Below are 21,151 nucleotides of genomic sequence, written 5' to 3' on the forward strand. Positions count from 1 at the left end.
AGTTGTGTCGCCGTGTCAGTGTGATCGACGTGGATAGTGGACGCCGTTTGGAACCAGCCGCAGTCGTTGAGTATATAAATGCAGACACCGCGCGATGGCCTTTAAATTTCAGGGTCGCTATCTACTTCGAAGCTCACTGACAGCGAATGCATTGATTGGTACGTACCCCGCGATGCGCCGACGCCGACACTGACCATCGTTCCTACCCGCCGTTGATAATTAGCTTTTCCTTCTACCACCACTGATTCCTCCTCTGCACCGGCGCCACCAACCTTTCCACGGAGTCCCGACTTCTCCTCGCACTCACTCGGCATGCATTCCTCAAGCTTCCTCCCTCTTGCAGCCCTCGTCGCCGCCGCTTCCGTTGCGGCAGCACGTCAGTTGATGACTACATGCTCGCGTACGTCGACCACATGTCCTCGTCTTCTTCTATGTTACGATTGACCACGACGCTCGTACTCCAGATCCCGCAGCGACCCGACATTTCCTTGTCCGCGCGCGAGAGCGTCGACACCATGGACGCTGCTGAAGACCCAGAGGCCGGAGTCCTGATCACCTGGTACAACGGCCATTGACATGATCGGTAAATCCCCAGTTGTTGATCGAACCCTACCTAGACGCTTACGGATCCATGGCTCGTGCGTCCTTTATTTTTTATTTGCAATGACAGACCGTTCCTCCATATTACGAAGACTTATAGATGGGCACGCTCCAGTGATGGGCCCGGTCGACTGAGGCAAGCAAGAGCTCGTGAATAGACGGCTACGTACGAGTCGCGGATTTTAGCGGATCGGTGCAAAGTAATCAACCGTAGGCAGACCATGACCGTTTGGACACTTTGACGGCCGGGGGGCGGTCGTACACAATACGGGTCAAATACGGGTGGGTCGCGGTGACGCCGATCACGATCTGGTCTTGCGCTCTGCCACACTGCCCTTGTTTCGGAAGGGACTGTGTGTCCTCCACGTCTGGGATCATCTGCTGTCGCTGCCCAGCGAGCAACTGCACCTCACATCACGCCCGACCCATCTGAACGCCAACCCGAATGTCATGAACTGCTCCTAGTCGCTCTTTGAAACGTCTCATCCAGAGGTGCTCCGCATGAGCAACGCCGGGCCCCGAGTCGGATGTCGATGCCAGTGGGACTCTCCCCGGAGCTACGTTGGTGATAGGTCGGGATATAGCTACGTGCTAGCGAATGCGGATGATGATAGTCGTTCGAGCGTTGTGTTGCGGATGACCGTCCCCGAGCGTAGCTCGTTACGTGCGATGAGTCGAGTTGACCCCGCCGGGTTGTCAGACTTGTCGAGAAGAGTCGTTGATTTATCCGGGTTGAACGTTGAGCGTTGAACTTGGAAGCATAGCCTATGCGACTCCGAGGTGGGACCGCGGCAGGGGCGCCAAACAACTTATTGACCGACAAGCACTGCATTGACCTGGCAATCCTCCCGGCTACCATCCATATCAGCCGTTTCTCCTCGTTTACCGCTCGCCTGCGCAACCACAAATGACTCACCGAAGTGCAGCGATCGTTCACGTTCTCACTTCCCCGCTCCAGACTGAGATTGCCTCTGACAAAGTTAAAGCGGACCGTGCCCCCGAGGCTGGGGATTGGAAGCCGCGCAGACGCGAGGTTGGCTTCCCCTCCGCGAAGGCTCACACAGCAGTGTAGCTGCTATATCTACGTAGTGAGTTTGTTAGCGCCTTGTGATGTGACAGATCCCGCCTGGTGGTGCCACTGATCTGTATCCCATGGAACAGGAGTTGTGCAGGCGTCTCAGCGCAATTGACGGGGACAGTGGACACCGTCTGAGACCGTCATAACCGTCCGACATCCAAGGTCGACCGGAGCCGATGAGTATATAATCGCAGACACCGCGCGATGGCCCTTCAGCTTTGCTATCTGCTTCGAAGCTCACTGACAGCGAGTGCACTGGTTGGTACGTACCCCGCGATGCGTTTACGCCGACGCTCATCATCGTCCTTACCCGCTGTCGACGATTAGCCTTGCTCGATTTTTCGACGTACAGTTGAACGCCTACCATCCTTCTACGACCACTGATTCCTCCCCTAATTCCTCCCCACCAACCTTCCCTCATTCCGGATTCTCACCATACTCGCTCAGTATGCGTTTCACAAGCTTCCTCCCTCTTGCCCTCGTCGTCGCAGCCGCTTCCGTTGCGATAGCGCGCCCAGTTGACGACTACATGCTCGCGTACGTTGTCCGCATGACCTCGCCTTCGGTCCACGACTGACCACAACGCTGGTACTCCAGGTCCCGCAGCGACGCCGACATGTCCTTGTCCGCGCGCGATCTCGAGCTCCTCGACTACCTCGTAGCCCGGAGCGACGCCGACCTCTCCCTGTCCGCGCGCGAGAGCTTCGACATCGTCGACCTCCTCCGCCGGGAGTACCTCCCGGCCGAGCTCATCGCTCGAGGTGCGCTCGACCAGCCCCAGCGCGAGAGCTTCAAGACATTTGAGGAGTACGAGAAGGCGTGGATGCAGTGGAACAGGCGGAACATGAAGATGGATAAGTCGATCCAGAAGGCGCTCAAGAATAATGCCAAGACGTACGAGAAGCAGCAGAAGGGGTCGAAGGGGATACTGGGGAAGTTGTTCGGGAAGAAGAAGCAATAGGGGACGTAGCTGAAAGGCGGATCATCCGGGATGGTGCTTTCCTTACTCTCGCGCGTCGCGCAGAACCTGCAGCAATGGACAACTCGCACGTTTCTATTGTGCAGCGTTCCGCACACGATGTGGGCGCATGATCTGTATTACATCACAAAAAAGGTACACACGTTGAGGACAATCCGGGAGTCCGAGTCAGATGCGTTGCTCCGGTACGGCCTCACTTCAATTCAGAAGATGGACGAACATGTTCTTCACATCTCCCCACACTCTGCAAAGCCGTGACACTCAAAAAAAATACCTATGAGAAAATAATGCATGGACGTACCGACTATTTTGACCGCCAACTTCGGTCGGTTGTTCGGACCTGTCGGGACGTTCTCGATCTTCCGCAGCGTCAGCATACCGTCGATCACCTTGCCGAAGACGACATGTTTGCCGTCTAGGAAGTCGCACTTGGCTGTCGTGATGAAGAACTGCGCGTGGTCAGTGTATGTCGGTCTGGCGGATTTTCACTGGGAGAAACACGCAATTGGTCCTCACCTGACAGCCATTTGTGTTTGCGCCCGAGTTCGCCTGAATGGAACGACAGTTCAGATGAACGTCTTCAACAACACAGATCAAGTGATACGTGCCATTGACAACAGCCCTGGAACGGTGTGCTTCTCTTGGAAGTTCTCATCCTACAGAACGGTTAGCCGTTCGATCGAACTCGCGCACCATGGAACATGTACCGGGAACTTGTCGCCGTATATTGAGAACGAGCCAGTGCCATCGCCCTTGATAAAGTCTCCACCTGTGGCAGACACGATGATCACGCAAACATCACCGAGGAATTCAGGCCATAATACCTTGGCACATGAAATTCGGCACACTAGGATGTTCAATCCGCATCAAGCTCTTCAGCGGGAAGAAATAAGCACCGCAGCGATACACTCACACTCTACGACACAGCACTTGTCAGGAAGCATTTGCAAGACCAACAGCAACAAAGTCGACTGCTTACCTGTGGAATGTCGCTCCCTTGTAGCCTTGCGGTCGAGAATTGACACTAATTCCGACAATGAGTCCGATGACTGCCACGATCCACCGGTTGGTGATACGAGCTTACCGATACTCTCCCGTACATAGTTGCCTGAAGTTCTCTGCTGTTCTGTCGAGGATAGGTGAGTGTCAGTCTCCGCTGGCAACGCGCAATGCCGGCTCACTTGGGCACAATATCGCTGAAAAGTTCCATCTTCAGCCGACCCGCAGGTGTTTCCCCGATATTTACGTCCATGAAAACAACTGGGCGCGGTGAAGACATGGTGTTCTACTTGATTTGGGGTATTGAGTGGGATACGCAAACGTTTGCTGCCGTAGCGGGTAAGTCACTAAGTGTGGCTCGAATACGAAGTGGCTGAAATAATGTCGCAGGATGAGTGCTCCGGAAAAGGCAAGTTCATTCCAGATCCTGACAAGCACGAGCAAACACTCATAACGTAGCGGCTGTGGCTGAGGCCAGCGAAGGTCGCCTCGGCTTCGACTCGTACACCTTGCTCGCTGCTTCCTTGCTCGTTCTAGTTTGCGTGCCATGTCTTATTTCCTCCCTCACCTTCCGTCTGGCTGGCACGTCGACGAAGCCATCAAGTCCGAGGAAGATCGCGTCGTGTTCTCCGCTTCGGACACGACTGGGACAGCCAGTGCATGACGATGGACGAGACCCTCTACTCGGTCGCGGAGAAAGTGCAGAACTTCGCTGTCATCTACCTCGTCGACATCACGGAGGTGCCTGATTTCAACAAGGTATGCGATGAGCCGTAGGGGATGCATACCTCAACGCTTGCTGATGAGTGGCGGTGCTTCTTGGATTAGATGTACGAGTTGTACGACCCCTGCACAGTCATGTTCTTCTATCGGTAAGTGATCAGATCTGACAAGTCTCCGCTTCACGCGTCTGACTCTTGGTACACAAGGAACAAGCACATCATGATTGATCTCGGGACTGGTAATAATAACAAGATGTACGTCTCGCCGCACTTGCGCATGATCCCTGACTCACGATTCAATTCGAACGTCCAGTAATTGGGCAATGGATAATAAACAGGAGGTCAGTATGCGATACAGAGTGCAACGTTCCGGCTGACATCCGACTTTTCAGTTAATTGATATCATCGAGACAGTCTATCGAGGTGCGTCCAAAGGACGCGGTCTTGTCGTATCTCCCAAAGGTGTGTATCTTGAATCCCTGTACAATGGGGCTCATGTGCTCATGCTCTGCCAGACTATTCCACTCGTTATAGGTACTAATTGGGACAGCGCGTCCGTTGCCCTCCTCTCCACCCCTTGTCATCTTCCTCAAATGCGGTTAATTGTCGCCATGTACTAGTACGAGTCTACTTTCCTTCCGGGGTAATTTATAATATCATCAGCGGGACATGCACGGCATCTGAGATGCAGCAAGTGACACTAGTTGTATGTCTTCTGGTGCGCTTCAGAAGTCCTAATCGTCGTATCTGTCGAGCTGTACATCGGGGTACACGCGGTTCAAGGACTACGGCTGTGAAATGCTCGCTGATCCATGTATTCATTTTGTGCCCTCTCTCAAATCGAACGGTGCGCTCTAAGGTAAGGCGGTGGATGCGGAAGATGGATCATGCCTCTGGATTGTATACAAAGTCAACGATCTCAAGATGCCGGATGATGCTGGACTGGGCACGCAGAAATGGTATGTCGTCTACATGTTTGTGCTGCGATTTGTGAAGGCTTACTGACGGAATGTAGACAGGAAGGCTGCAGGTAGCACGGAGGCATGGCAGGTGGGGAATGAGCTAGTACACTGTTAGGGAAACTCCGGCTCGTTCTGCTACAGTCTCTTCCACGTTTATGGCCAATGCGACCAGTGCTGCCAATTCGCCGCATAGGTGCCATCGGCGTTTCTTTACGGTTCGGCGGATGTAGATTGTAACTAGTAGCAATAATAGTGGGCGGTGAGTGCAATGACGTCGCAGATGGCGAGGACTCAGGACCATAGGTGCTTACAGCAAGTACCAATGTACCAACATGGTACGAACCATATTCATATGCATGGTGTGCTGTATGGATGAGCCAGTGGTATCCCACGATCACCGTGCCGGCTACTTCACAAGATACGCGTGATTGTTGAACTTGAAACCCGTTCAAGTTCGCTCCAGCCTCCTCCCATTCACGAATAAGTATCGTCTGCAAGCCTCGAGCTTGAGAACTCGGCTTGCAAGAATGGCATCATTGGCTGTACCATGCCAACAGCGTGTACAGTTCGTTCTGTACATGGTAGACGTTGCCCATGACGGACAGGAGACCTCTATCGGACCACAGCCGTTACCGGACCTTGATTCAGTCAGAAGGGACTGTGCGTTGGGTACGTGGCACCGATGCAGTCGTACTATGAGCACAGCCCAATTATGTCGATTCGAACAAGTCGAATCCGTTTGCCAGATTGCGAATTCGTTTCCCGAAGAAATGACACTCCGGATTAATGGCCCCGTGCTTGTACCTCGAACGTTTATCTATTATAACAAGCTGCCTAAATTATTCACGTATAGCTTCCTAATCCACTCCGATGATGGTACCGTCACTTTCCCTGAATGAGTGTGGCCCCGCTGACGATACGCGACCACAGTTCCCGCGGACATCCTCGATAATGTGATCTGGGCTTTAGAAATTTCGTCGACCTGCTGACGAAATGCACGGATGCGATATTCCCTGCATTCAAGTTGTTGGATAACAGATACGAAAGATCATTCGTGGTGCGTGCACACGCTCCTGCATCCCTTCCGTGTTAACACCCATGGTTTTACGAATGCTATAGCGTGTACAAGCGAAGGCGAAGCTCACGTTGCTTCTTCTGTGAGCCCTCGGGTGATTGCTATCGCAGGGTGCTCAAGCGCTGACCCGCGGCCAACAGAAAGTCCGAGGTCAACAGACCGAAGGATGCAACGACATACTTCAGGGAATCATGGAACATAATCGTTCCGTCGTGTCTGCCGATGCACTTGAAGAGTCTATCGATACACAGTAGTCAGTGATTTCATATGTGGTACCTGTATAAATGGTTGACATACGCGTTACGGCGTGGGACAGTACTCTCCTCATAATCTTTGCGGAAGCCCTTGCGCGTAGCGGAGAAGATGATGCGACAGCAGAGACCCTGCTGAACCGCCTCGCCAAATCATCTGCTGAAGGGCTCGTCTCAATGAAAGATCTCATCACAATTAAAGTGCTGTTGTCCCGTGTATTGCGGCGGTGCAGGAAAACAAACGCCGCCGCAAAGGAGTGAGCCGTCCATCATTGCTGCTGAAAGGATACAGGCTTCATGATCATTACAGGGAAAAGTGGCTTGTCAAGTGGTTTCGCAAGAATCCGCACTTGATAGACGACTCAACCCTTCGGAGGCTCCTGATGCCAGCTGGCGAAGCGCCGAGCCCGATTCTCGAATCCCTCGGTGGACCGTCTTGGCTGGATGGTCGCGAGCACACTGACAAGACTGATTACCGCCTTTCCAAGTTTTGCTCGAAATGCTTCGCTCGGGAGCCTATAGTGAAGCTCTCCCTGTGTTCGAGATGCAAAAGGCTCTACTATTGGTGCGACATTGGGTCTGTGTAGTTGATATGCCAGGCAGCTGAACAATTGCCAGTTCTCGGGGTGCCAGAAGTCAGACTGGCAATCGCACAAGTGAGTACTCAGTTCGGGCGTTGCATAACAGTGCTCACACGGACCGATGAATCTAGAGAGCCCTGCAAGTGAGCGTCCGGACTTGTGCATGCCGACGCAACCTGTATTGATCTGCCCTTCAATTGGCTAGAACGATGGCGGCGAGGAATGAGAAGATCGAGCACCTAGCCCTGACGGATCCAGCTGCTGCACAAAGGAGAAAGACTGGGACGCATGGCGAGAAGTGGTGGACAAGCTGCCCTACGCCAGCGCGTTGCGTTTGTATGAAGACCGCAGCCGTGCGCTCACGCACCTCATAATAGAGGAGGCGATGTACACTCCGCAAGCAGGGACACGTGCGAAGGATAAATTCAAGATCATCAGATGTTCGGTCATTCGCATGTCCGACTTTCTGAAGGGGTTGGCGAGCATTTTAGGTGTCAGCCCCGACGAGACGGATAGATATCGGCCACAGCAACCTTCGTGGGGCGTCAAATTCTTCGTGTTCAGGTCTGGGGGCGTAGATATGAAATCCGTCGACGAAGGTCTTATACTGATCTCCTTTCATGGCTTAGCATTTACTCATCTGGCTTTGTAGGCTTCCTACCGCACACCATAATCGAACAGTCGTCATACAATCGGAGCTGGCGCCGGTACATCAGTCAGAGCTGTCCCCCGCACCGTCATTGCTGGTTCGTGGCCTCGAGGATGCCGAATTCGACTAGAGTGCTGGAGGACGGCATTAGAGGACAGTGCTGGCAGCCTGAGGACATTCATGGAGCATAGCCGCATCTGTATTGGGATAAGCGGCACGCGCGGACGGGAATCGGTCTATTGTAGAGATAGCTGACGTCGACGTCTTGGGACGCTTGTAAGTCCTAGGTGCAATGACATGTACTATTGAATAGCACGTGTTTTATTACTGCGGCGCTCACACACATTCCTGGCTAGGATCAAGGCAATGACAATGACACGATTTGAACCGACACCGTACCATCGCACCAGTGCAGAACTGGCACGTGCGCAGCAATACGTACTACATGAATGCGGAGTATACCAGGTACATAACAAATGCGAGAGTTCCCCGCCCGTCTTAAGTACCCGACGCGCGTCCCGCCGTTGTTCCAGTCCCAGTGGGCAGGCAGACGCGGCCACAGCACTGTAGGAGAATCTACCGTTATGCGCCGCTTCGGCGAGACTTCTTCGCTGGCCTTTCGACAGGAACATCTACAGGGACAGCAGTGTAGTCGTGCTCGACGTCCCACTTGCCCCTGAGGACATCCCGTAGTGCGCTAAGCCCGGCACGGACATGTGATTCGGATGTGCTGTGTAACACAGGTTCATGTTTCGCAGATATGACCACGAATCAAGGTGCTTACTTGTTGTACAGTGCATCAAAAATTCCTTCGACACTGGCCAGGTAGTTGCTTCCAAGAGTAGACCTCGCCAGACCCTTGACGTCAACACGCTCCTTGACTGCGAACACAGACCTTCCCAGCTCCTTCAAACATCGTCGCACATCATCGGCCACACCCCATCCGGAGGGCTGCGTGCCTTCTTCCCTGTGGCGTTTTCGTCCGGCGAGTGAGACTACAGGTTTCTCATCTTCAGCTGATGCTGCAGAACCAAGAAGCATCAAATTCCATTGAACCAAGTGGTCGCGCCTCTGCTGTTGCTCTGTGCCCAGAGTCGCGTCGGGCATTTCTTTCCTTGGTAGCCGCCCGTCCTCCACAGCCTCGTCGAGCCAATCCCAAGCATCATCCCAACCGGGATACACTTCGGCGATCTGAAGCCAGCAACTTCTGAGAGTGTACTCCAGGAGGTGATTCATGAGGTCTCCTGCTTGAGACGTACCAAACGGACCAAAATGGTTGAATATGGTGAGCTGAGCGACCAAAACGTGCTCGTCCATAGGCGCCACTGCTAGCGTCCCCACAAGATCGGTACGATCTGCTCCATTCCCCCACTTGCCATAGATCGATGCGGCGTCCTCCCATTTGATTCGGAGTACTCGACTTCGCATATTGCCGCGGACCTTCTCGCGAGTAACATCCAATAACGTGGTTCGCAAGCTAGGTAGGCTGCTATTGAGCAAGTCGAAGTGGCAATAAGTAGGCGATGCTTTGAATGTTTGGATCTCCGGGACGCAGAATAGCATGCGTAATTGAGACAGTCTGTCCCGCGTGCGGGATGACCAGTGACTGGTGTGGTGGCGAATCGTTATGTTGCCCACTGATACAGTGCAACGTGCTGTATCGTAGCAACCAATATCAGAGCAGCGTTCCAACTTGATTTGGTGTAAACCTACTATCGACAACGGGTGTCACTCCAAGAAACGCCCGTAGCTCAGGCGCGATGTTCGACTTTTGTAAGGCTGTCACAGCATCCTTGAGCGATATCGGTTCCGAGTCTGAGTTCTTAGCCAGCGGATCGATGAGCAGTTCCATCCACATCCATGCAAGGACGTAACCAAGAGGACACCCGTGATGTTTAAACAGCACACTTCCGCTGCTTCATATTATGCGAACCTCGACGCAGGTCGCTTGCCTATGTCAAGAATTTGTGAGCACAATGTACAGGCTTAAGTGCAACCGCCGATCACTGGGTACTGAGTACTGACCAGTCGACTGCTATGCGGGATGGTGGCACCAAGCGACACATGACGTCCTCGCAGAACACGAGACACTCCTGCACAAGTGCTTGTTCAAATCGTTTTTCCACCGCAAGCTGCCATAGCGTAGAAAGCCAGCCGCATATGATAGTCAGCCATTTCTCCTCTGTTTCCCTCCAGACGGCAAGGTCCTGTGATGCCTCTGCAGCCTCCCAATCTGCTTCAAACGACCGCTTGCGCTCTTCTAAGTCGACATCAGCCATGAGAGTTTTCAGTGAAAGAAATTCTTTCTCCGTGTCTTCAAGGGCCTCGGATAAGATATTCCGATGTCTCATGGAATCCATAGCGGGATAGAAGTGCTTCGAGAGCGCCAGGCGAAGTTGGGCATCATCGATAGGTATCAGCGACTCGAGAAGGGAGCTTGGCTTCGACATTGCGTAGTATCTCGCGCCGGAGACGTGAGTAGGAGGAGGTGGTTCTGGCCGGGGCCGGTACAACACGCGCACGAGCGCCCGCCTATAGTACTGAGTAATAACGCGCACGTGTGGCAACGCGTCTCGTCACACCTGGTGTAGCCGTGACTGGCGCGACTGCCAGGGCCCCGGCCAGTGTCACTGCCGGACGGATTGATACATAACTCGGTCGACCGACAACATCAGATACGCCTTACTTAGTACTGCGTACTGTCCGATGCTTAGCTATAGCACAACGCCGAACTCTGGATATGTTCATGAGTCTGCCGCTCACAGCCTGACCACTGTGACCCTGAGTGATAGTCATGATGCAGTTCGCGCAACGATGTCCAGGCTGATCTTGAGAAGACCTGGGTTACTATCGAGAGTACCATGTCCCGTGAATGAGGTTTTGGTGCATGCGGATAAGTAGTATATTAGTGCCGATACGCACGAGGCAAGGACCGCTATGGGAGTGACATCCCGTAAGAGTTTCCCAGCCAGCTGGTGACTTCAACTACCTCAAGTTGATGACTTCGAGTGAGCGCATCTGCGAAGTTTGTCGTTATGCACAACTTACAAGTTTCGGCGTGCGTTGTATGTGACTAGTTCAGGTAAGACAAAAACGGTAGCAGCTCACGTCAACAAGGGGATTTACCTTTGCTGAAAATTCGCGGGTGTAACACAGAGTCTTCGGCTTAATCAGACGTCGTACTATGTATCACGCCGGTCCAGAGCTGGACGTGGACGCAAAATCGCCTAACTTGTCGGACTCACAGTAGCAATCCGGCTAGACGAGTTCACGGTCTCATTTCGAACTAGTATTCCTATGCACAGGTATATGGCCCCATCTCCACCCTTCTTGTGCGACGCATCTCGCGATCGCGCACCCATTGCGCTAGCGGAGACGCAGAGGTAATCACCGCTCCGTACGAGGTTGTGTCTGTTCAGTCCTAGCTTTCTTTGCTGGTCGTTCGACGCGGGCATCCACGGAGCCGGTATAGTCACGATTGACGTCCCACTCGCCCCTGAGAAGATCCCGCAAAGCATGTAGTCCTGCACGGACAAGTGGTTCCGATGTACTATGGGATGCGACTCATTAGTGCGAAGGTTAGCAAGATAAGGGAAAGGTGCGAACTTGTCGTGCAGTGCGTCGAAGACCCCATCAACGTTAACCAAATAGTCATTGTCCAGTGCCCGCTTCATGGCAGCCTCGATATCGACTACCCTTTTGACGCCGTCAGGAGAGGAGTCCAGGTCCATCAAGCATCTGCGGACGTCATGCGCCAACCCCCATGGAGAAGTTCTGTTGCCTCTTTCGATGCCACGTTTCCGTCCGGTCCACGCTGGTTCTTCTTCCGCAGCCGATGCTGAGGAGTCTGTAGATTTGAGAAGCGCAGCAAACCGAAGCAACAATACATCCCTGCGCATGCGCTCCGCAACCGTTACGTTGGGCAACACTTTCATTGTCAACTGTCCGTCCTGTACAACTTCCTGCAGCCACTCCCAAGCATCATCCCAACCGGGATACGGCTGAGCGATCTGGCGCCAGCAGTCCACGATAGTGCGCTGTAAGAGGTCCTTCATCGTGGACTCTGCCCACGGAACTAGCTTTGTCGTGGCATAATGCCTGAACAATGCGAGGCGGGCGCAGAATATGTCTTCATCCATGGCAATAACGACCAGGGTCCTATCCAGGTTGATCACGTCTATTCCTCCAGACCATTTGCAATAGATTGCTACAGCCGACTTCCACTCGATGCGGAGATCTCGGCTTCGTGCATTGTCGTGGACTTTCTGGTGAGTCACGGATATCAGCGCATCCTGTAAGCAAGGGAAGCGGTCAACGAGCGAGTCGAAGTGGGAATAGGTGGGTGACGCTTTGAACGCTCGAATTTCTGGAGCAAAGAACAGCTTGTGTAATTCAGGCAACTTTTCTCGCTTGCTTAGCGGCCAATGAGAAAACGTATAGCGAAATACGAGGTCGTTAATGGCAATGGTGGTATATGGCGCCGCTATAGTAACATTTTAGCAACAGCTCATATCAGGGCAACACTCAAACTGGAGCGAACTTACAATTATCGTATGGGAATGCTCCGAGAACAGCCTGAAGTCGCCACGACATATTCGACTGCTGCAGGGCTGTCACAGCATCCTTAACGAATATCGTTGCAGGGTCAGAATCCGCAGCCAGTGAAGCAATGAGTAGGTCTATCCACATCCATGCAAGGGCATGACCAAGAGGACATCTGGTATGTTCGAACACCAAACGTCCGCTGCTATCTAGAATGTGAATATCGGCGCAGGGATCAGGCCTATAGTAACACTTTTCAGAAGAGTACAGAAATTGAGAAAGCTGGTGTGATCACCGACCATTCAACCGTTATGTCGGGCGGTGGTACCGTGCGACGCATGACTTCTTCGCAGAACATAAGACATTTCCATACGAGTTGCCTTTCGTGCCCTTTCTCCACTCCAAGCTGCCATAGCGTTGAGAGCCAGTCGCCTATGGCACCCAGCCACTTCTCCTCTGTCGTCCTCCACACGTTGATGTCCCGCGAATCCCGTGCAGCCTTCAAGTCCGCTTCAAATAGTCGCTTCCGTCCGTCGTAGTCCACCTTATTGAGCAAGGTCTTCATATATCGGAATTCTTCCTCTGCATCCCGGAGTGCCTTGGTTAGCTTCTGCGCATGGGCCGCGGGTAGTGCATCCAAAGCGGGATAGAGATGTTTCGAGAGCGTCGCGCGAAGCTGAGCATCATCGGAGGCGATCGCTATCAACGACTCGAAGGTGGAACTTGGGGTCGACATCACAAGTCCCGCGCCGCAGACACCAGTGACTGGAGATCAGGACGTCCGCGTCAGCTCCTCGATGTGAGAAGAGCAGGATAGGCGCTGGCGCGACTGTGGATGCAAACACGGACGATCGACAAACATCCTGGCCGGAGGACTGAGTACTCGACTGCTCGAGTGTTCTCATCTGCCAGTGACAGCTCAATCGAATAGTCACGATGCAGTCTACGCAACAACGTCCATGATCATAGTGTCTCGACAGTATAGCCAAGTACTGGCGAGCATGTATGTACTACATGTAAATTGTGAGTCGACCTATTATCACTAGTACTGTAGGCCCTCTTACAACCCGGTTGCATGTATGACATATGAGCTGCGCATATTGTCAGCTTTCATCGCATGTATGGGGTTACAACTGTAGACAAGTAGTATGCTGTCATACACACGAGACCAGGACCACCGAGCTATGAGAGTGGCATCCCGAGGTAGGTGGCCTGCGCCGCAGGTTGAGGTTGAGTACTGGAGGCAGCCTTGCACGGCACCTTGTGCTTCGGCCAGTCCATCTTCTGACAGCCCCTCGGCGGTGCACAATACCGGACCTTCATGCACTGCGAACATTTCAACAGCTTCACGTCGTCCCGCCCACAGAACCCGCATATACTGTCCGCCAGCCGTACTCTCCGCCGGTCCTCGCGATCCAACACGTCCCACATCGGCAGGCGGAGGTTCCTCCGTGCGCTCGAAAGTTTGCTGCGCATAGTGTCGATGCAGCCACGCGCTGTGCTGCCGTCGTTGTCCTTGACGTCGAGGTTGCCACCGTGGTCAAGGACCCACTTGAGCGCGTCCGCGGAGCGCTGCATCTTCTGCCGGTCGACCAGGTCGTACACGAGCACGATCTCGTGCGCGGGCGTGCCCCCGTAGCGGTTCCGTGCGTTCACGTCCCCACCCGCGTCATACAAAATCTGCGCGAATTCGGGATCGAACGCGGGCTTGGTTGTAACGCAGTGGTAGATGGCTTGCGAACCCGACAGGTCGACGCCGTCAACGGGCACCTTCGCCTCGGAAATGAGGAAGCGCGCGACGTCCAAAAGGTGCGGCTGCGAGTCCCCCAAGATGAGCCTCGCGAGGAGGATGAGATCGTAGACGGGCACGCGGGTCGGGCCCCAAGAGCACTTGTATATCTCTTGAGCGGCCGCCTTGCGTGCGTCCTCTTCGGAGGACGACGTAGCAAGGAGGCGGGAGACCCTCTCCGCGAAGTCATCCCTCACACCTGGGACGTCCCCCGAGAAGATGATGACGCCGTAGGGGTCCAGGTCTCTTGCAGGCTCCATACACTGCGAGGTGAAGTAGGACCTCAACCGTTGAGATTCAACCCGCGGAGAGGATCATTCCTGTCGAGAGTGATTCAACACCAATGCAGCTATTGTTCATTCGGATACCTACGTTTGCAAGAGCTCTTCCAACGAGCTGTAATAGAAGCATTGATCAATGCCTCTTTGTCTCTGACGTCGACACGCACCGTCCTTGGGCTGCATTGGCAACTCGACCGGAAACCGAGTTGAGCAATGCCTGTAATTCGTTCATCGGGGTGTTTCCAGCCATGTCGTATGCACTTTATAGCCCTACGATGGTCTCTGCGAAGTGTTGGCTGTGAGGAGGGAAGAAAGGAATGCGAGAGTGAGGTCAAATTATATAATGGTGTCATCCAGTGGCACCCACCGCCTCCCCTAGCCTAGCGGATCGGATAATTTGCATCCGCCTACAGAGCCTCAGCGATCGGCCGCCATTGTTCGCCATAGGTCCTTTTGTCTGAGAGAACCATATTGTATAAGTAGGCGAGGATCGATGACATGAGACGGGCAAGACGTCGACGAATATCATGGACATTTCACAAGGAAACTCGCTCTCCAAATTGACAACAATGTTGCCGGAAGATGCCGGTGACCCACGGCGTGGGAAGACCGGGGATCGGCCTTCAACCCGACACCGAGAAGGTCGGACACCCAAGCGCCCATCCTCATCTCATAAACCGTCGCGACGAACATTTGCCACACTCCAGGCCATACTGCACAATCCGTGCCGTTGAATTTACGTTGGGAAACACTACTGAGACGCTACCTGCTACCCTGATCTCACCATGGCCGACCCGGTAGCCTCCAAGTCTGGCTTCTTGTGCATGTACATGTCGAACCACCCAGACACGCTCGTCGCGTACGTCAAGCACTGGGGCAAAGTCACAGAGGATGTCTCGAGCGCGAAGATGAAGTCGATCAACACGAAGGTGAGTGACATTCACATTGCATCATCTTGCGACGACATGTCCCACACAATCGTAGGATATGACATTGACGTACCAGACCAAGGGCGGAAGTTCAGAGAAGGAAGTACGAGTGCAGTTCGACCCGCCGCTTCTGGGCTACGAAGAGGTGAAGCCTCGTCTGATCAGCATGAAGGTGGACGCAGAGGAGGCTCTGGGCATGGTACGTCCACCCAACTGTACGAACTCCCGTATCCGACGGGACTAACTGCGACCGTAGGCCCGCGCCCCGCAGATCACTACGTTCCGCCTTCCCCTCGGCATTTGGATCACGACATCCCTGATCGCCTTTCTCATCTACACGACCTTCTCCCCGGAGCCAAGCTCACCCAACTTCTCTCCCGCGTACCTCCCAGCGCACTACCTGCGCACGAACCTGCCAGCATGGGCAGTCCCGGCTTCCTGGTACATCGTCGCTATCCTTCACCCCCTTGAGGCTTTGTATGCATTCTATATGGTCAGGAGGCACCGGATGCCGTTCACAATAGGCGTGAGTCGCCGTGCTACTCAGCTGTCTAGTGCGGTTTGCTGATCTGCATTAGTTGTGCTACGTTCTCGGTACGTTGACGTGGGGCTTCCCGGTCCTCAACGAGCTGCGCCACCAGAGACAGGCCGCTCGTATCGAGAGTGTATTGAAAGGGCAGTGACGTTGTGTTGCTATCTCTCTGTATGTATCATTGCTGCTTGTATACGGGAGGATTCTTTGGATGGAATTACGCGGGAATGTTCCACCGACTGTGCAGGATAAAGACGAGTAGGTCTCTCCCGTCCCTGATTCCGCAAGTCAGCCGCACACTGAGGGTCGCGAAATTGGTTTCTCGGACTGACCCGGGCATGCTGTAGGTCACGGCTACAATCTCAAGGTAGTACAAAGTGCTATTGAACGACTCATATCCGAGATTCACTTGGACGATTGGCAACTTTTGACACCAGTTCCTCATTCGTTCAGGATCGAAATCACGGACAAAATATTGCCGAGCGTACAGCTGCGACTGTGCCTTTCCTTCGAAGTGAGCCTCTCTTTGAACGCAGATCTCTAATACAGTGGTCCCCAAGTGAGTGGCTCATCATTGTTTTGTGAACCTCGTGAATTTGCTGACTCGTGGCCAATGTCAGTTCTGTCGTGAATCACGGCGCGGCGGTGGCCACTACTGGTGAGTCGTGACACAGAGCCCCTTACATCCTTGCGGTTTGACTGAGCTTCACCGATATTACATACAGTACCATGCTCGTCCACAATGGATTTTTTTGCTGGAATGATTGTCCCAAAAAGATATGGGATCACTGAGCTGCCAGACGGCTCCTCGACAGCCGTCAGTGAGAGCTCAAAAAAAGCGTTCGGGTAGACTGGCCGTGTCTCCGCGTAGGTGTGAGTCAACGCGAGAAGTCATCTGTCCGAGACACTCTCACCGGTTTCACAGTGGTCAGCGCATATGCGCGGGAGTATCGGATATCAGCGTCGTCCTCGCCATCTAGTAGCATGGCAGGAAAGATATTAAGCTCTCCGAGGATCTGAAGAATCAGCGCCCTTGGTTGATGGCGCTGAAGTATGTCGCGAGACGGCGAGTACTGCTGACCTGAATGCCGTGACTAACTAGCTATTAAAGGTTTGAGCATTTAACCAGGGCTTGTGCCGTTCGGGCCTGTGTGCATCATTTGCATAAATGCGGCGTTGACTTCGCCGCCTACCCAGCTTCTTGACGATATTCAACACTCTGTTGCGCTCGACTTGACCCTCGCCAATAGGTGTGCTCTACTCTACTTCGCGGATAATATGGTGACATTGCAGGATTGTGGTTGAATCGTTATCATCCTCATCAATCCGTAAGCCAAACAAGCATCTCAAGACGGAGCATAAAATTGACGATCACTTTCAGTGTCACCTCTGTCCTGATCTCGCAGAGTCTGTTGGATCTCCGTGCGGCCACATACACGCCGCGGAGGAAGACAACGACCTCGACACGATCAATTCACATATGTCTCGGACAGGAAGTTATCACGAAAGCGTTCAAGACTAGTTTGCCCACAGCAGTGGCGAACAGCGCATTCTCGTCTGACTTGGCCCCCTAGGCTGACAGTCCTCGGACGTGCCCCTGAGGACATCATTTTACCTGAAGGTTCCATGACATGTCCATGACGTCCTTGTTGTACTCCGATAGAGCATCAGCGACTCGGGCGACTCGCCGCCGATGCATCGCACCGGGGGCAAGACGCGGTGGTCGTTGTACGAACATTCTACGAACATCCTCCGACTTATGACATATGTTCCCACGGTGTTATCCCTCAGGACATAGCTAGCTCATACGGTATGTCCCTGTGATGTTCTGGCCTCCAAACATTACAACAACAGCCCCTCTGTTCGTGGCTCAAACATGACGAATGCGCGTGTCATGTTCGGAGAGATAACATCGGATTGTCCCAAGGTATGGTTTCCACGTGTTCCTGACCAGAACATTAAAAAAACAGGTGCTATGTTCGTACCCGGAACATCACGAGAACATAGCGCGACCATAATATATTTCCTGCGCATGTCCGTAGGCCAAACATTTCAAATGTTCGGAAAGCCATCATCTGTCATAACATTGTAAAAACATTGCTTCTTAATCATGTTCTTTCAATGATCACACATGTCCTTGGAATGTTCACTCTCCAAAACTTCGAAATGTCCAGTGCATGAACATGATAACATGATGCTTCATGGTCATAGTATGTCGGCACAATGTTGTGCATACGAACATTGTGATTGGTTTACACATGTCCTAATCGAGGTCACACTATTAGCATACCCTGTGACAGTACAATGTTTGCTCTCCGAACATGACATGTGCATTTGGCATGTTCGAGACGCAAACAGAAGTGCTGTCCATGCAATGTTCCTTTCTCCGAACATCTTAAAGAAACATGGCATGGTCGTGCGATGTCCTGAGGAATGACATCGAGGGAAAATATGTCATAAGTCGGAAGATGTCCGTATAATGTTCGAACTCCGGTCAACGCGTCTTGCCCCCGGTGTCGGCTAGTAGTACAGTGAGTTTCTACATAGTAACATACCACCATGTAGTAGCATTTGACTTGACCCGCCGCAGTCCAGGCTATGTCATCTAGAGTGCACCGTCGAGCTCAAGGTTATCGTCATTCATTGAAAGGCGGTGACTAGCGTAAGATCGCAGACGAACATGTAGACAAGCCGTTCCTCCACAATCCTGTTCAGTGTTACCGATCCAGTAAGTCCGTTAGTGAGCGTCTATTCCAAGACCTGACTTTGACCCAACTTTGACCGCCTCCTCCTCGTTCCTCCTCCTCCCTCTCTTTGCACTAGCACTGAGCCCATCGGACACTGCAGAGCTGAGATTTCAGACAATGCCGAACTCGGTATGTGATGCACATAATGACATCAATGCACTTCCAGTGCTCGCGCATTCGTAGCGGCGACAAACGACCGTGTGCCAGTGTTACGCAGTGCCGTAATATGAAAGGTTCCGGACGCGCCCACCGCAGTTATTCAAGTGGCTGTGTGACGGACGATCGTGGGACAGCTTGTCTTGAGTGGATGTGATGGCAGTGATCGTGGACCCATGGATAATCCTTTGACAGCCTTTGACTTGCCTTTGAGGTCACCGCAAGCTGCAGCGCCGACGCCTGCTGACCCGCCCTCCACTGCCATCAAGCTGGGCGCCTTGTGTCGCATCTTCGTGTTTGCGATTGGCTGTATCTGTCGCTCATATACGACTAGTTCGAGTTGGAGCGCTATTTAGGAATGACGAGGCCGATCCCTGCAAAACTGGCCTTCCCCAGCACTTGATCGACGGGCTGGGATGTCTGACTCTAAGGTTGCTATTTTCACCTACAAGTAAGCCAACAACCATGTTAACCTCGCGAGTGCGCTGACCAACTGACTGAATGAAAGCCTTGTCGAAGATTATGGGGCAGCGGCGGTCACCAGTGAGTCGTGTTACACGGTACTTTTCTACATCCTGCTGACGTCCCAATGACAGCGTTTATTATCTACGACTATCTGCTCACACTCGGCGACGAAGTTGAACTGGTCTGGTCATTGAAGCCGTCGGCGTCGTCTGTTGTGTATATGCTCTCGCGATACCCGTTACTCTTCTACGTGATCTTCCCCTGGATCATCTATACGAATCCTGGACTGACACCTTCAGTACGATGTCATCCTCCCTTTGCGTTTCAGCTGATACTGACGGTATGCGATAGGTGTGCGTTGACATTGTGTTGAGCTTTCAATGTGCCTATTCACTGAACGGCCCTGCAGTTGCACCGGCTTGTCAATAACATCCGACGTCATGGCAACTACCTTCGTTCTGATGGTAGCAGGTGATATCGTCTCGACTTTGAACTGCTCGTCCCGTGTCGCTCAATATGTATCTTTGTAGCATTCGGGGCGCTGCGAATATACGCTGTGAGCGGTCGAGATTGGCGGCTCGTCCTTCCGGCCCTGGCGCTGGGCCTCGTCCCTGCTGTTACCAACCTTGTGAGTACGGTAGCTAAACCAACAGCTAGCTTGCTGACGTCTTGTGGATCCCAATGTCCAGTACGATTACGCGAAGTCAGCATATGAGATCGTCGAGTTAACAGGCGGCTCTTCGGCATGTTCCCAGGTCCAATCCCTCTCAAGGCACCTGTCAAAAACGTCAGTCGCTCCTGCCACGTTGTCGCTTGGTGCATCGACTGACCTCGTCTCCATGCAGGCGTGAGTCAATGACGAAGACCGTTTCGTACGAAACGCACTCTGACCAAGGCCACAGTGGTCATTATTTCCCGCACATGTGCGGTCGCATCGGACATGATTGTCATCTTCGCGATCTGCTGGTACAGCAGAAGACACATCAAGCTCGCAAATCATCTCAAGAATAAGCGCCCTTCTCTCATGATGCTCATGACGCGAGACGGTGAGCACTTCCGAATGAGATGGTGTATTGTGATTGATGGTGTTCCCCGATGATAAGGACTTGTGCTATTCGTGTCAGTTTTCTTTGGCCACGTCACTGGGTGGTATGTGCAATGCTGACGCGGCCTCCCAGTTTGCTGGTCATATTCAATGCTCTTGACATGGCGCTCGCCTTGACGAAGGTCAGTGCGGAGCGCGCACCGAACAACTCACTGTGTGGCTGATATACCGATGGCACGGCAGGAATATGGCCAGAGTGCCACTATTTTTGTTAATCCGTAAGCCGAGTGTTCCTTGGCTCCGTGAATATGAACGAGACGCTGAACTCGATGCTCGCTCATAGTACTACCTCCGTCTTCCTCTCGCGGAGCCTGTTAAACCTCCGTGCGGCGACGCACGTTCTGGAGGAGAGTTACGACCTCGACACATTAACTTTTACGTATCCTCTCAGCTCGCTGCTGATATCAACGCAGTCTCAAGCTAGCGAGCATGCAATGACGGAGGATGCCCTCGCATCCAACGTGACCTCGGAAGGAACAGTTTGTTTTAGTAGTATCGATACCCCTCGTCCACCCGACACTCACGCGAATGCGAACCCAAATGACGACGGTAATGTGCACTTTTGACCGGTCTTTGACGTGGAACTGATTCCATCTCTCAGTTGTATGATCGAACGATTGGATGCCACTGGCTTATATCGTGGACTTTACTAGTGTACTCTTTTCAGCCATGTTTTCCAGCGCATTGCATGACCTATTGGGACTGATGC

General features: G+C 53.0%; 11 protein-coding genes across 11 annotated transcripts; 6 read left to right on the top strand and 5 right to left on the bottom strand.

Moving 5' to 3' along the window:
- The first annotated feature begins 299 nt into the window (after positions 1–299).
- Positions 300–2,794, top strand: B0H18DRAFT_589625 (uncharacterized protein). Its single transcript, XM_048038685.1, has 2 exons — positions 300–400; positions 2,276–2,794. The coding sequence occupies exons 1-2, from the start codon at positions 393–395 to the stop codon at positions 2,637–2,639; spliced, it is 372 nt and encodes a 123-aa protein (XP_047890311.1). The 5' UTR covers positions 300–392; the 3' UTR covers positions 2,640–2,794.
- On the bottom strand, positions 2,762–4,073 carry B0H18DRAFT_589557 (cyclophilin-like domain-containing protein). Its single transcript, XM_048038684.1, has 10 exons — positions 3,839–4,073; positions 3,742–3,783; positions 3,637–3,681; positions 3,571–3,573; positions 3,482–3,504; positions 3,365–3,426; positions 3,266–3,313; positions 3,174–3,206; positions 2,959–3,106; positions 2,762–2,901 (listed from the first exon to the last, which is right to left on the bottom strand). The coding sequence occupies exons 1-10, from the start codon at positions 3,934–3,936 to the stop codon at positions 2,885–2,887; spliced, it is 519 nt and encodes a 172-aa protein (XP_047890312.1). The 5' UTR covers positions 3,937–4,073; the 3' UTR covers positions 2,762–2,884.
- Positions 4,074–4,122: 49 nt separating this feature from the next.
- B0H18DRAFT_1023748 (mitosis protein DIM1-domain-containing protein) lies at positions 4,123–5,123 on the top strand. Its single transcript, XM_048029652.1, has 7 exons — positions 4,123–4,280; positions 4,310–4,415; positions 4,485–4,528; positions 4,586–4,633; positions 4,692–4,719; positions 4,771–4,840; positions 4,894–5,123. Exons 1-7 carry the CDS (start codon positions 4,204–4,206, stop codon positions 4,917–4,919), a joined length of 399 nt encoding a protein of 132 aa, XP_047890313.1. The 5' UTR covers positions 4,123–4,203; the 3' UTR covers positions 4,920–5,123.
- Positions 5,124–5,150: 27 nt separating this feature from the next.
- B0H18DRAFT_1023749 (uncharacterized protein) lies at positions 5,151–5,612 on the bottom strand. The gene has a single exon (XM_048029653.1). The coding sequence runs from the start codon at positions 5,538–5,540 to the stop codon at positions 5,298–5,300; it is 243 nt and encodes an 80-aa protein (XP_047890314.1). The 5' UTR covers positions 5,541–5,612; the 3' UTR covers positions 5,151–5,297.
- A 1,087-nt stretch (positions 5,613–6,699) lies between these two features.
- Positions 6,700–7,253, top strand: B0H18DRAFT_880995 (uncharacterized protein; the record flags this gene model as incomplete). Its single annotated transcript, XM_048040812.1, has 2 exons — positions 6,700–6,923; positions 6,977–7,253. The coding sequence occupies 2 exons, from the start codon at positions 6,700–6,702 to the stop codon at positions 7,251–7,253; spliced, it is 501 nt and encodes a 166-aa protein (XP_047890315.1).
- B0H18DRAFT_1191567 (uncharacterized protein) lies at positions 7,185–8,198 on the top strand. Its single transcript, XM_048036048.1, has 4 exons — positions 7,185–7,231; positions 7,266–7,322; positions 7,453–7,846; positions 7,900–8,198. Exons 3-4 carry the CDS (start codon positions 7,633–7,635, stop codon positions 8,085–8,087), a joined length of 402 nt encoding a protein of 133 aa, XP_047890316.1. The 5' UTR covers positions 7,185–7,231; positions 7,266–7,322; positions 7,453–7,632; the 3' UTR covers positions 8,088–8,198.
- A 77-nt stretch (positions 8,199–8,275) lies between these two features.
- Positions 8,276–9,178, bottom strand: B0H18DRAFT_1023755 (uncharacterized protein). Its single transcript, XM_048029654.1, has 2 exons — positions 8,681–9,178; positions 8,276–8,626 (listed from the first exon to the last, which is right to left on the bottom strand). Exons 1-2 carry the CDS (start codon positions 9,130–9,132, stop codon positions 8,479–8,481), a joined length of 600 nt encoding a protein of 199 aa, XP_047890317.1. The 5' UTR covers positions 9,133–9,178; the 3' UTR covers positions 8,276–8,478.
- A 1,988-nt stretch (positions 9,179–11,166) lies between these two features.
- B0H18DRAFT_1023759 (uncharacterized protein) lies at positions 11,167–11,670 on the bottom strand. Its single transcript, XM_048029655.1, is given in 3 exon segments — positions 11,167–11,228; positions 11,240–11,446; positions 11,503–11,670. The coding sequence occupies 2 exon segments, from the start codon at positions 11,625–11,627 to the stop codon at positions 11,284–11,286; spliced, it is 288 nt and encodes a 95-aa protein (XP_047890318.1). The 5' UTR covers positions 11,628–11,670; the 3' UTR covers positions 11,167–11,228; positions 11,240–11,283.
- A 1,586-nt stretch (positions 11,671–13,256) lies between these two features.
- B0H18DRAFT_589741 (uncharacterized protein) lies at positions 13,257–14,630 on the bottom strand. The gene is made up of 2 exons (XM_048038686.1): positions 14,600–14,630; positions 13,257–14,547 (listed from the first exon to the last, which is right to left on the bottom strand). The coding sequence occupies exon 2, from the start codon at positions 14,485–14,487 to the stop codon at positions 13,621–13,623; it is 867 nt and encodes a 288-aa protein (XP_047890319.1). The 5' UTR covers positions 14,488–14,547; positions 14,600–14,630; the 3' UTR covers positions 13,257–13,620.
- A 535-nt stretch (positions 14,631–15,165) lies between these two features.
- Positions 15,166–16,467, top strand: B0H18DRAFT_1023770 (uncharacterized protein). Its single transcript, XM_048029656.1, has 4 exons — positions 15,166–15,437; positions 15,493–15,636; positions 15,694–15,963; positions 16,016–16,467. Exons 1-4 carry the CDS (start codon positions 15,294–15,296, stop codon positions 16,118–16,120), a joined length of 663 nt encoding a protein of 220 aa, XP_047890320.1. The 5' UTR covers positions 15,166–15,293; the 3' UTR covers positions 16,121–16,467.
- Positions 16,468–19,204: 2,737 nt separating this feature from the next.
- B0H18DRAFT_1023774 (uncharacterized protein) lies at positions 19,205–21,065 on the top strand. Its single transcript, XM_048029657.1, has 10 exons — positions 19,205–19,323; positions 19,381–19,415; positions 19,469–19,635; positions 19,712–19,808; positions 19,868–19,965; positions 20,027–20,128; positions 20,233–20,405; positions 20,516–20,564; positions 20,626–20,660; positions 20,726–21,065. The coding sequence occupies exons 1-10, from the start codon at positions 19,289–19,291 to the stop codon at positions 21,006–21,008; spliced, it is 1,074 nt and encodes a 357-aa protein (XP_047890321.1). The 5' UTR covers positions 19,205–19,288; the 3' UTR covers positions 21,009–21,065.
- Positions 21,066–21,151: the final 86 nt, after the last annotated feature.

The sequence above is a fragment of the Fomitopsis serialis genome, assembly GCF_022376445.1.
Source record: "Fomitopsis serialis strain Sig1Antser10 chromosome Unknown B0H18scaffold_67, whole genome shotgun sequence".
Classification (NCBI taxonomy): Eukaryota; Fungi; Basidiomycota; class Agaricomycetes; order Polyporales; family Fomitopsidaceae; genus Fomitopsis; species Fomitopsis serialis.

What these genes read in the sequence shown, in the direction of transcription:
- B0H18DRAFT_589557 (XM_048038684.1), bottom strand. Translation starts at nt 3,936, where the DNA reads ATGTCTTCACCGCGCCCAGTTGTTTTCATGGACGTAAATATCGGGGAA. An exon ending in TTCAGCGATATTGTGCCCAA is followed by an intron (nt 3,784 to 3,838) that starts GTGAGCCGGCAT and finishes TATCCTCGACAG; the next exon opens with AACAGCAGAGAACTTCAGGC. An exon ending in GCCGAATTTCATGTGCCAAG is followed by an intron (nt 3,427 to 3,481) that starts GTATTATGGCCT and finishes TGTCTGCCACAG; the next exon opens with GTGGAGACTTTATCAAGGGC.
- B0H18DRAFT_1023748 (XM_048029652.1), top strand. Translation starts at nt 4,204, where the DNA reads ATGTCTTATTTCCTCCCTCACCTTCCGTCTGGCTGGCACGTCGACGAA. An exon ending in AGGTGCCTGATTTCAACAAG is followed by an intron (nt 4,416 to 4,484) that starts GTATGCGATGAG and finishes TTCTTGGATTAG; the next exon opens with ATGTACGAGTTGTACGACCC. An exon ending in ACAGTCATGTTCTTCTATCG is followed by an intron (nt 4,529 to 4,585) that starts GTAAGTGATCAG and finishes TTGGTACACAAG; the next exon opens with GAACAAGCACATCATGATTG.
- B0H18DRAFT_1023749 (XM_048029653.1), bottom strand. Translation starts at nt 5,540, where the DNA reads ATGGCACCTATGCGGCGAATTGGCAGCACTGGTCGCATTGGCCATAAA.
- B0H18DRAFT_1191567 (XM_048036048.1), top strand. Translation starts at nt 7,633, where the DNA reads ATGTACACTCCGCAAGCAGGGACACGTGCGAAGGATAAATTCAAGATC. An exon ending in TATGAAATCCGTCGACGAAG is followed by an intron (nt 7,847 to 7,899) that starts GTCTTATACTGA and finishes CTGGCTTTGTAG; the next exon opens with GCTTCCTACCGCACACCATA.
- B0H18DRAFT_1023755 (XM_048029654.1), bottom strand. Translation starts at nt 9,132, where the DNA reads ATGAATCACCTCCTGGAGTACACTCTCAGAAGTTGCTGGCTTCAGATC. An exon ending in TTTGATGCACTGTACAACAA is followed by an intron (nt 8,627 to 8,680) that starts GTAAGCACCTTG and finishes TGTGTTACACAG; the next exon opens with CACATCCGAATCACATGTCC.
- B0H18DRAFT_1023759 (XM_048029655.1), bottom strand. Translation starts at nt 11,627, where the DNA reads ATGGACCTGGACTCCTCTCCTGACGGCGTCAAAAGGGTAGTCGATATC. An exon ending in TTCGACGCACTGCACGACAA is followed by an intron (nt 11,447 to 11,502) that starts GTTCGCACCTTT and finishes CGCATCCCATAG; the next exon opens with TACATCGGAACCACTTGTCC.
- B0H18DRAFT_589741 (XM_048038686.1), bottom strand. Translation starts at nt 14,487, where the DNA reads ATGGAGCCTGCAAGAGACCTGGACCCCTACGGCGTCATCATCTTCTCG.
- B0H18DRAFT_1023770 (XM_048029656.1), top strand. Translation starts at nt 15,294, where the DNA reads ATGGCCGACCCGGTAGCCTCCAAGTCTGGCTTCTTGTGCATGTACATG. An exon ending in TGAAGTCGATCAACACGAAG is followed by an intron (nt 15,438 to 15,492) that starts GTGAGTGACATT and finishes ACACAATCGTAG; the next exon opens with GATATGACATTGACGTACCA. An exon ending in CAGAGGAGGCTCTGGGCATG is followed by an intron (nt 15,637 to 15,693) that starts GTACGTCCACCC and finishes CTGCGACCGTAG; the next exon opens with GCCCGCGCCCCGCAGATCAC.
- B0H18DRAFT_1023774 (XM_048029657.1), top strand. Translation starts at nt 19,289, where the DNA reads ATGTCTGACTCTAAGGTTGCTATTTTCACCTACAA. An exon ending in GGCACCTGTCAAAAACGTCA is followed by an intron (nt 20,129 to 20,232) that starts GTCGCTCCTGCC and finishes ACTCTGACCAAG; the next exon opens with GCCACAGTGGTCATTATTTC. An exon ending in GAGCACTTCCGAATGAGATG is followed by an intron (nt 20,406 to 20,515) that starts GTGTATTGTGAT and finishes GCGGCCTCCCAG; the next exon opens with TTTGCTGGTCATATTCAATG.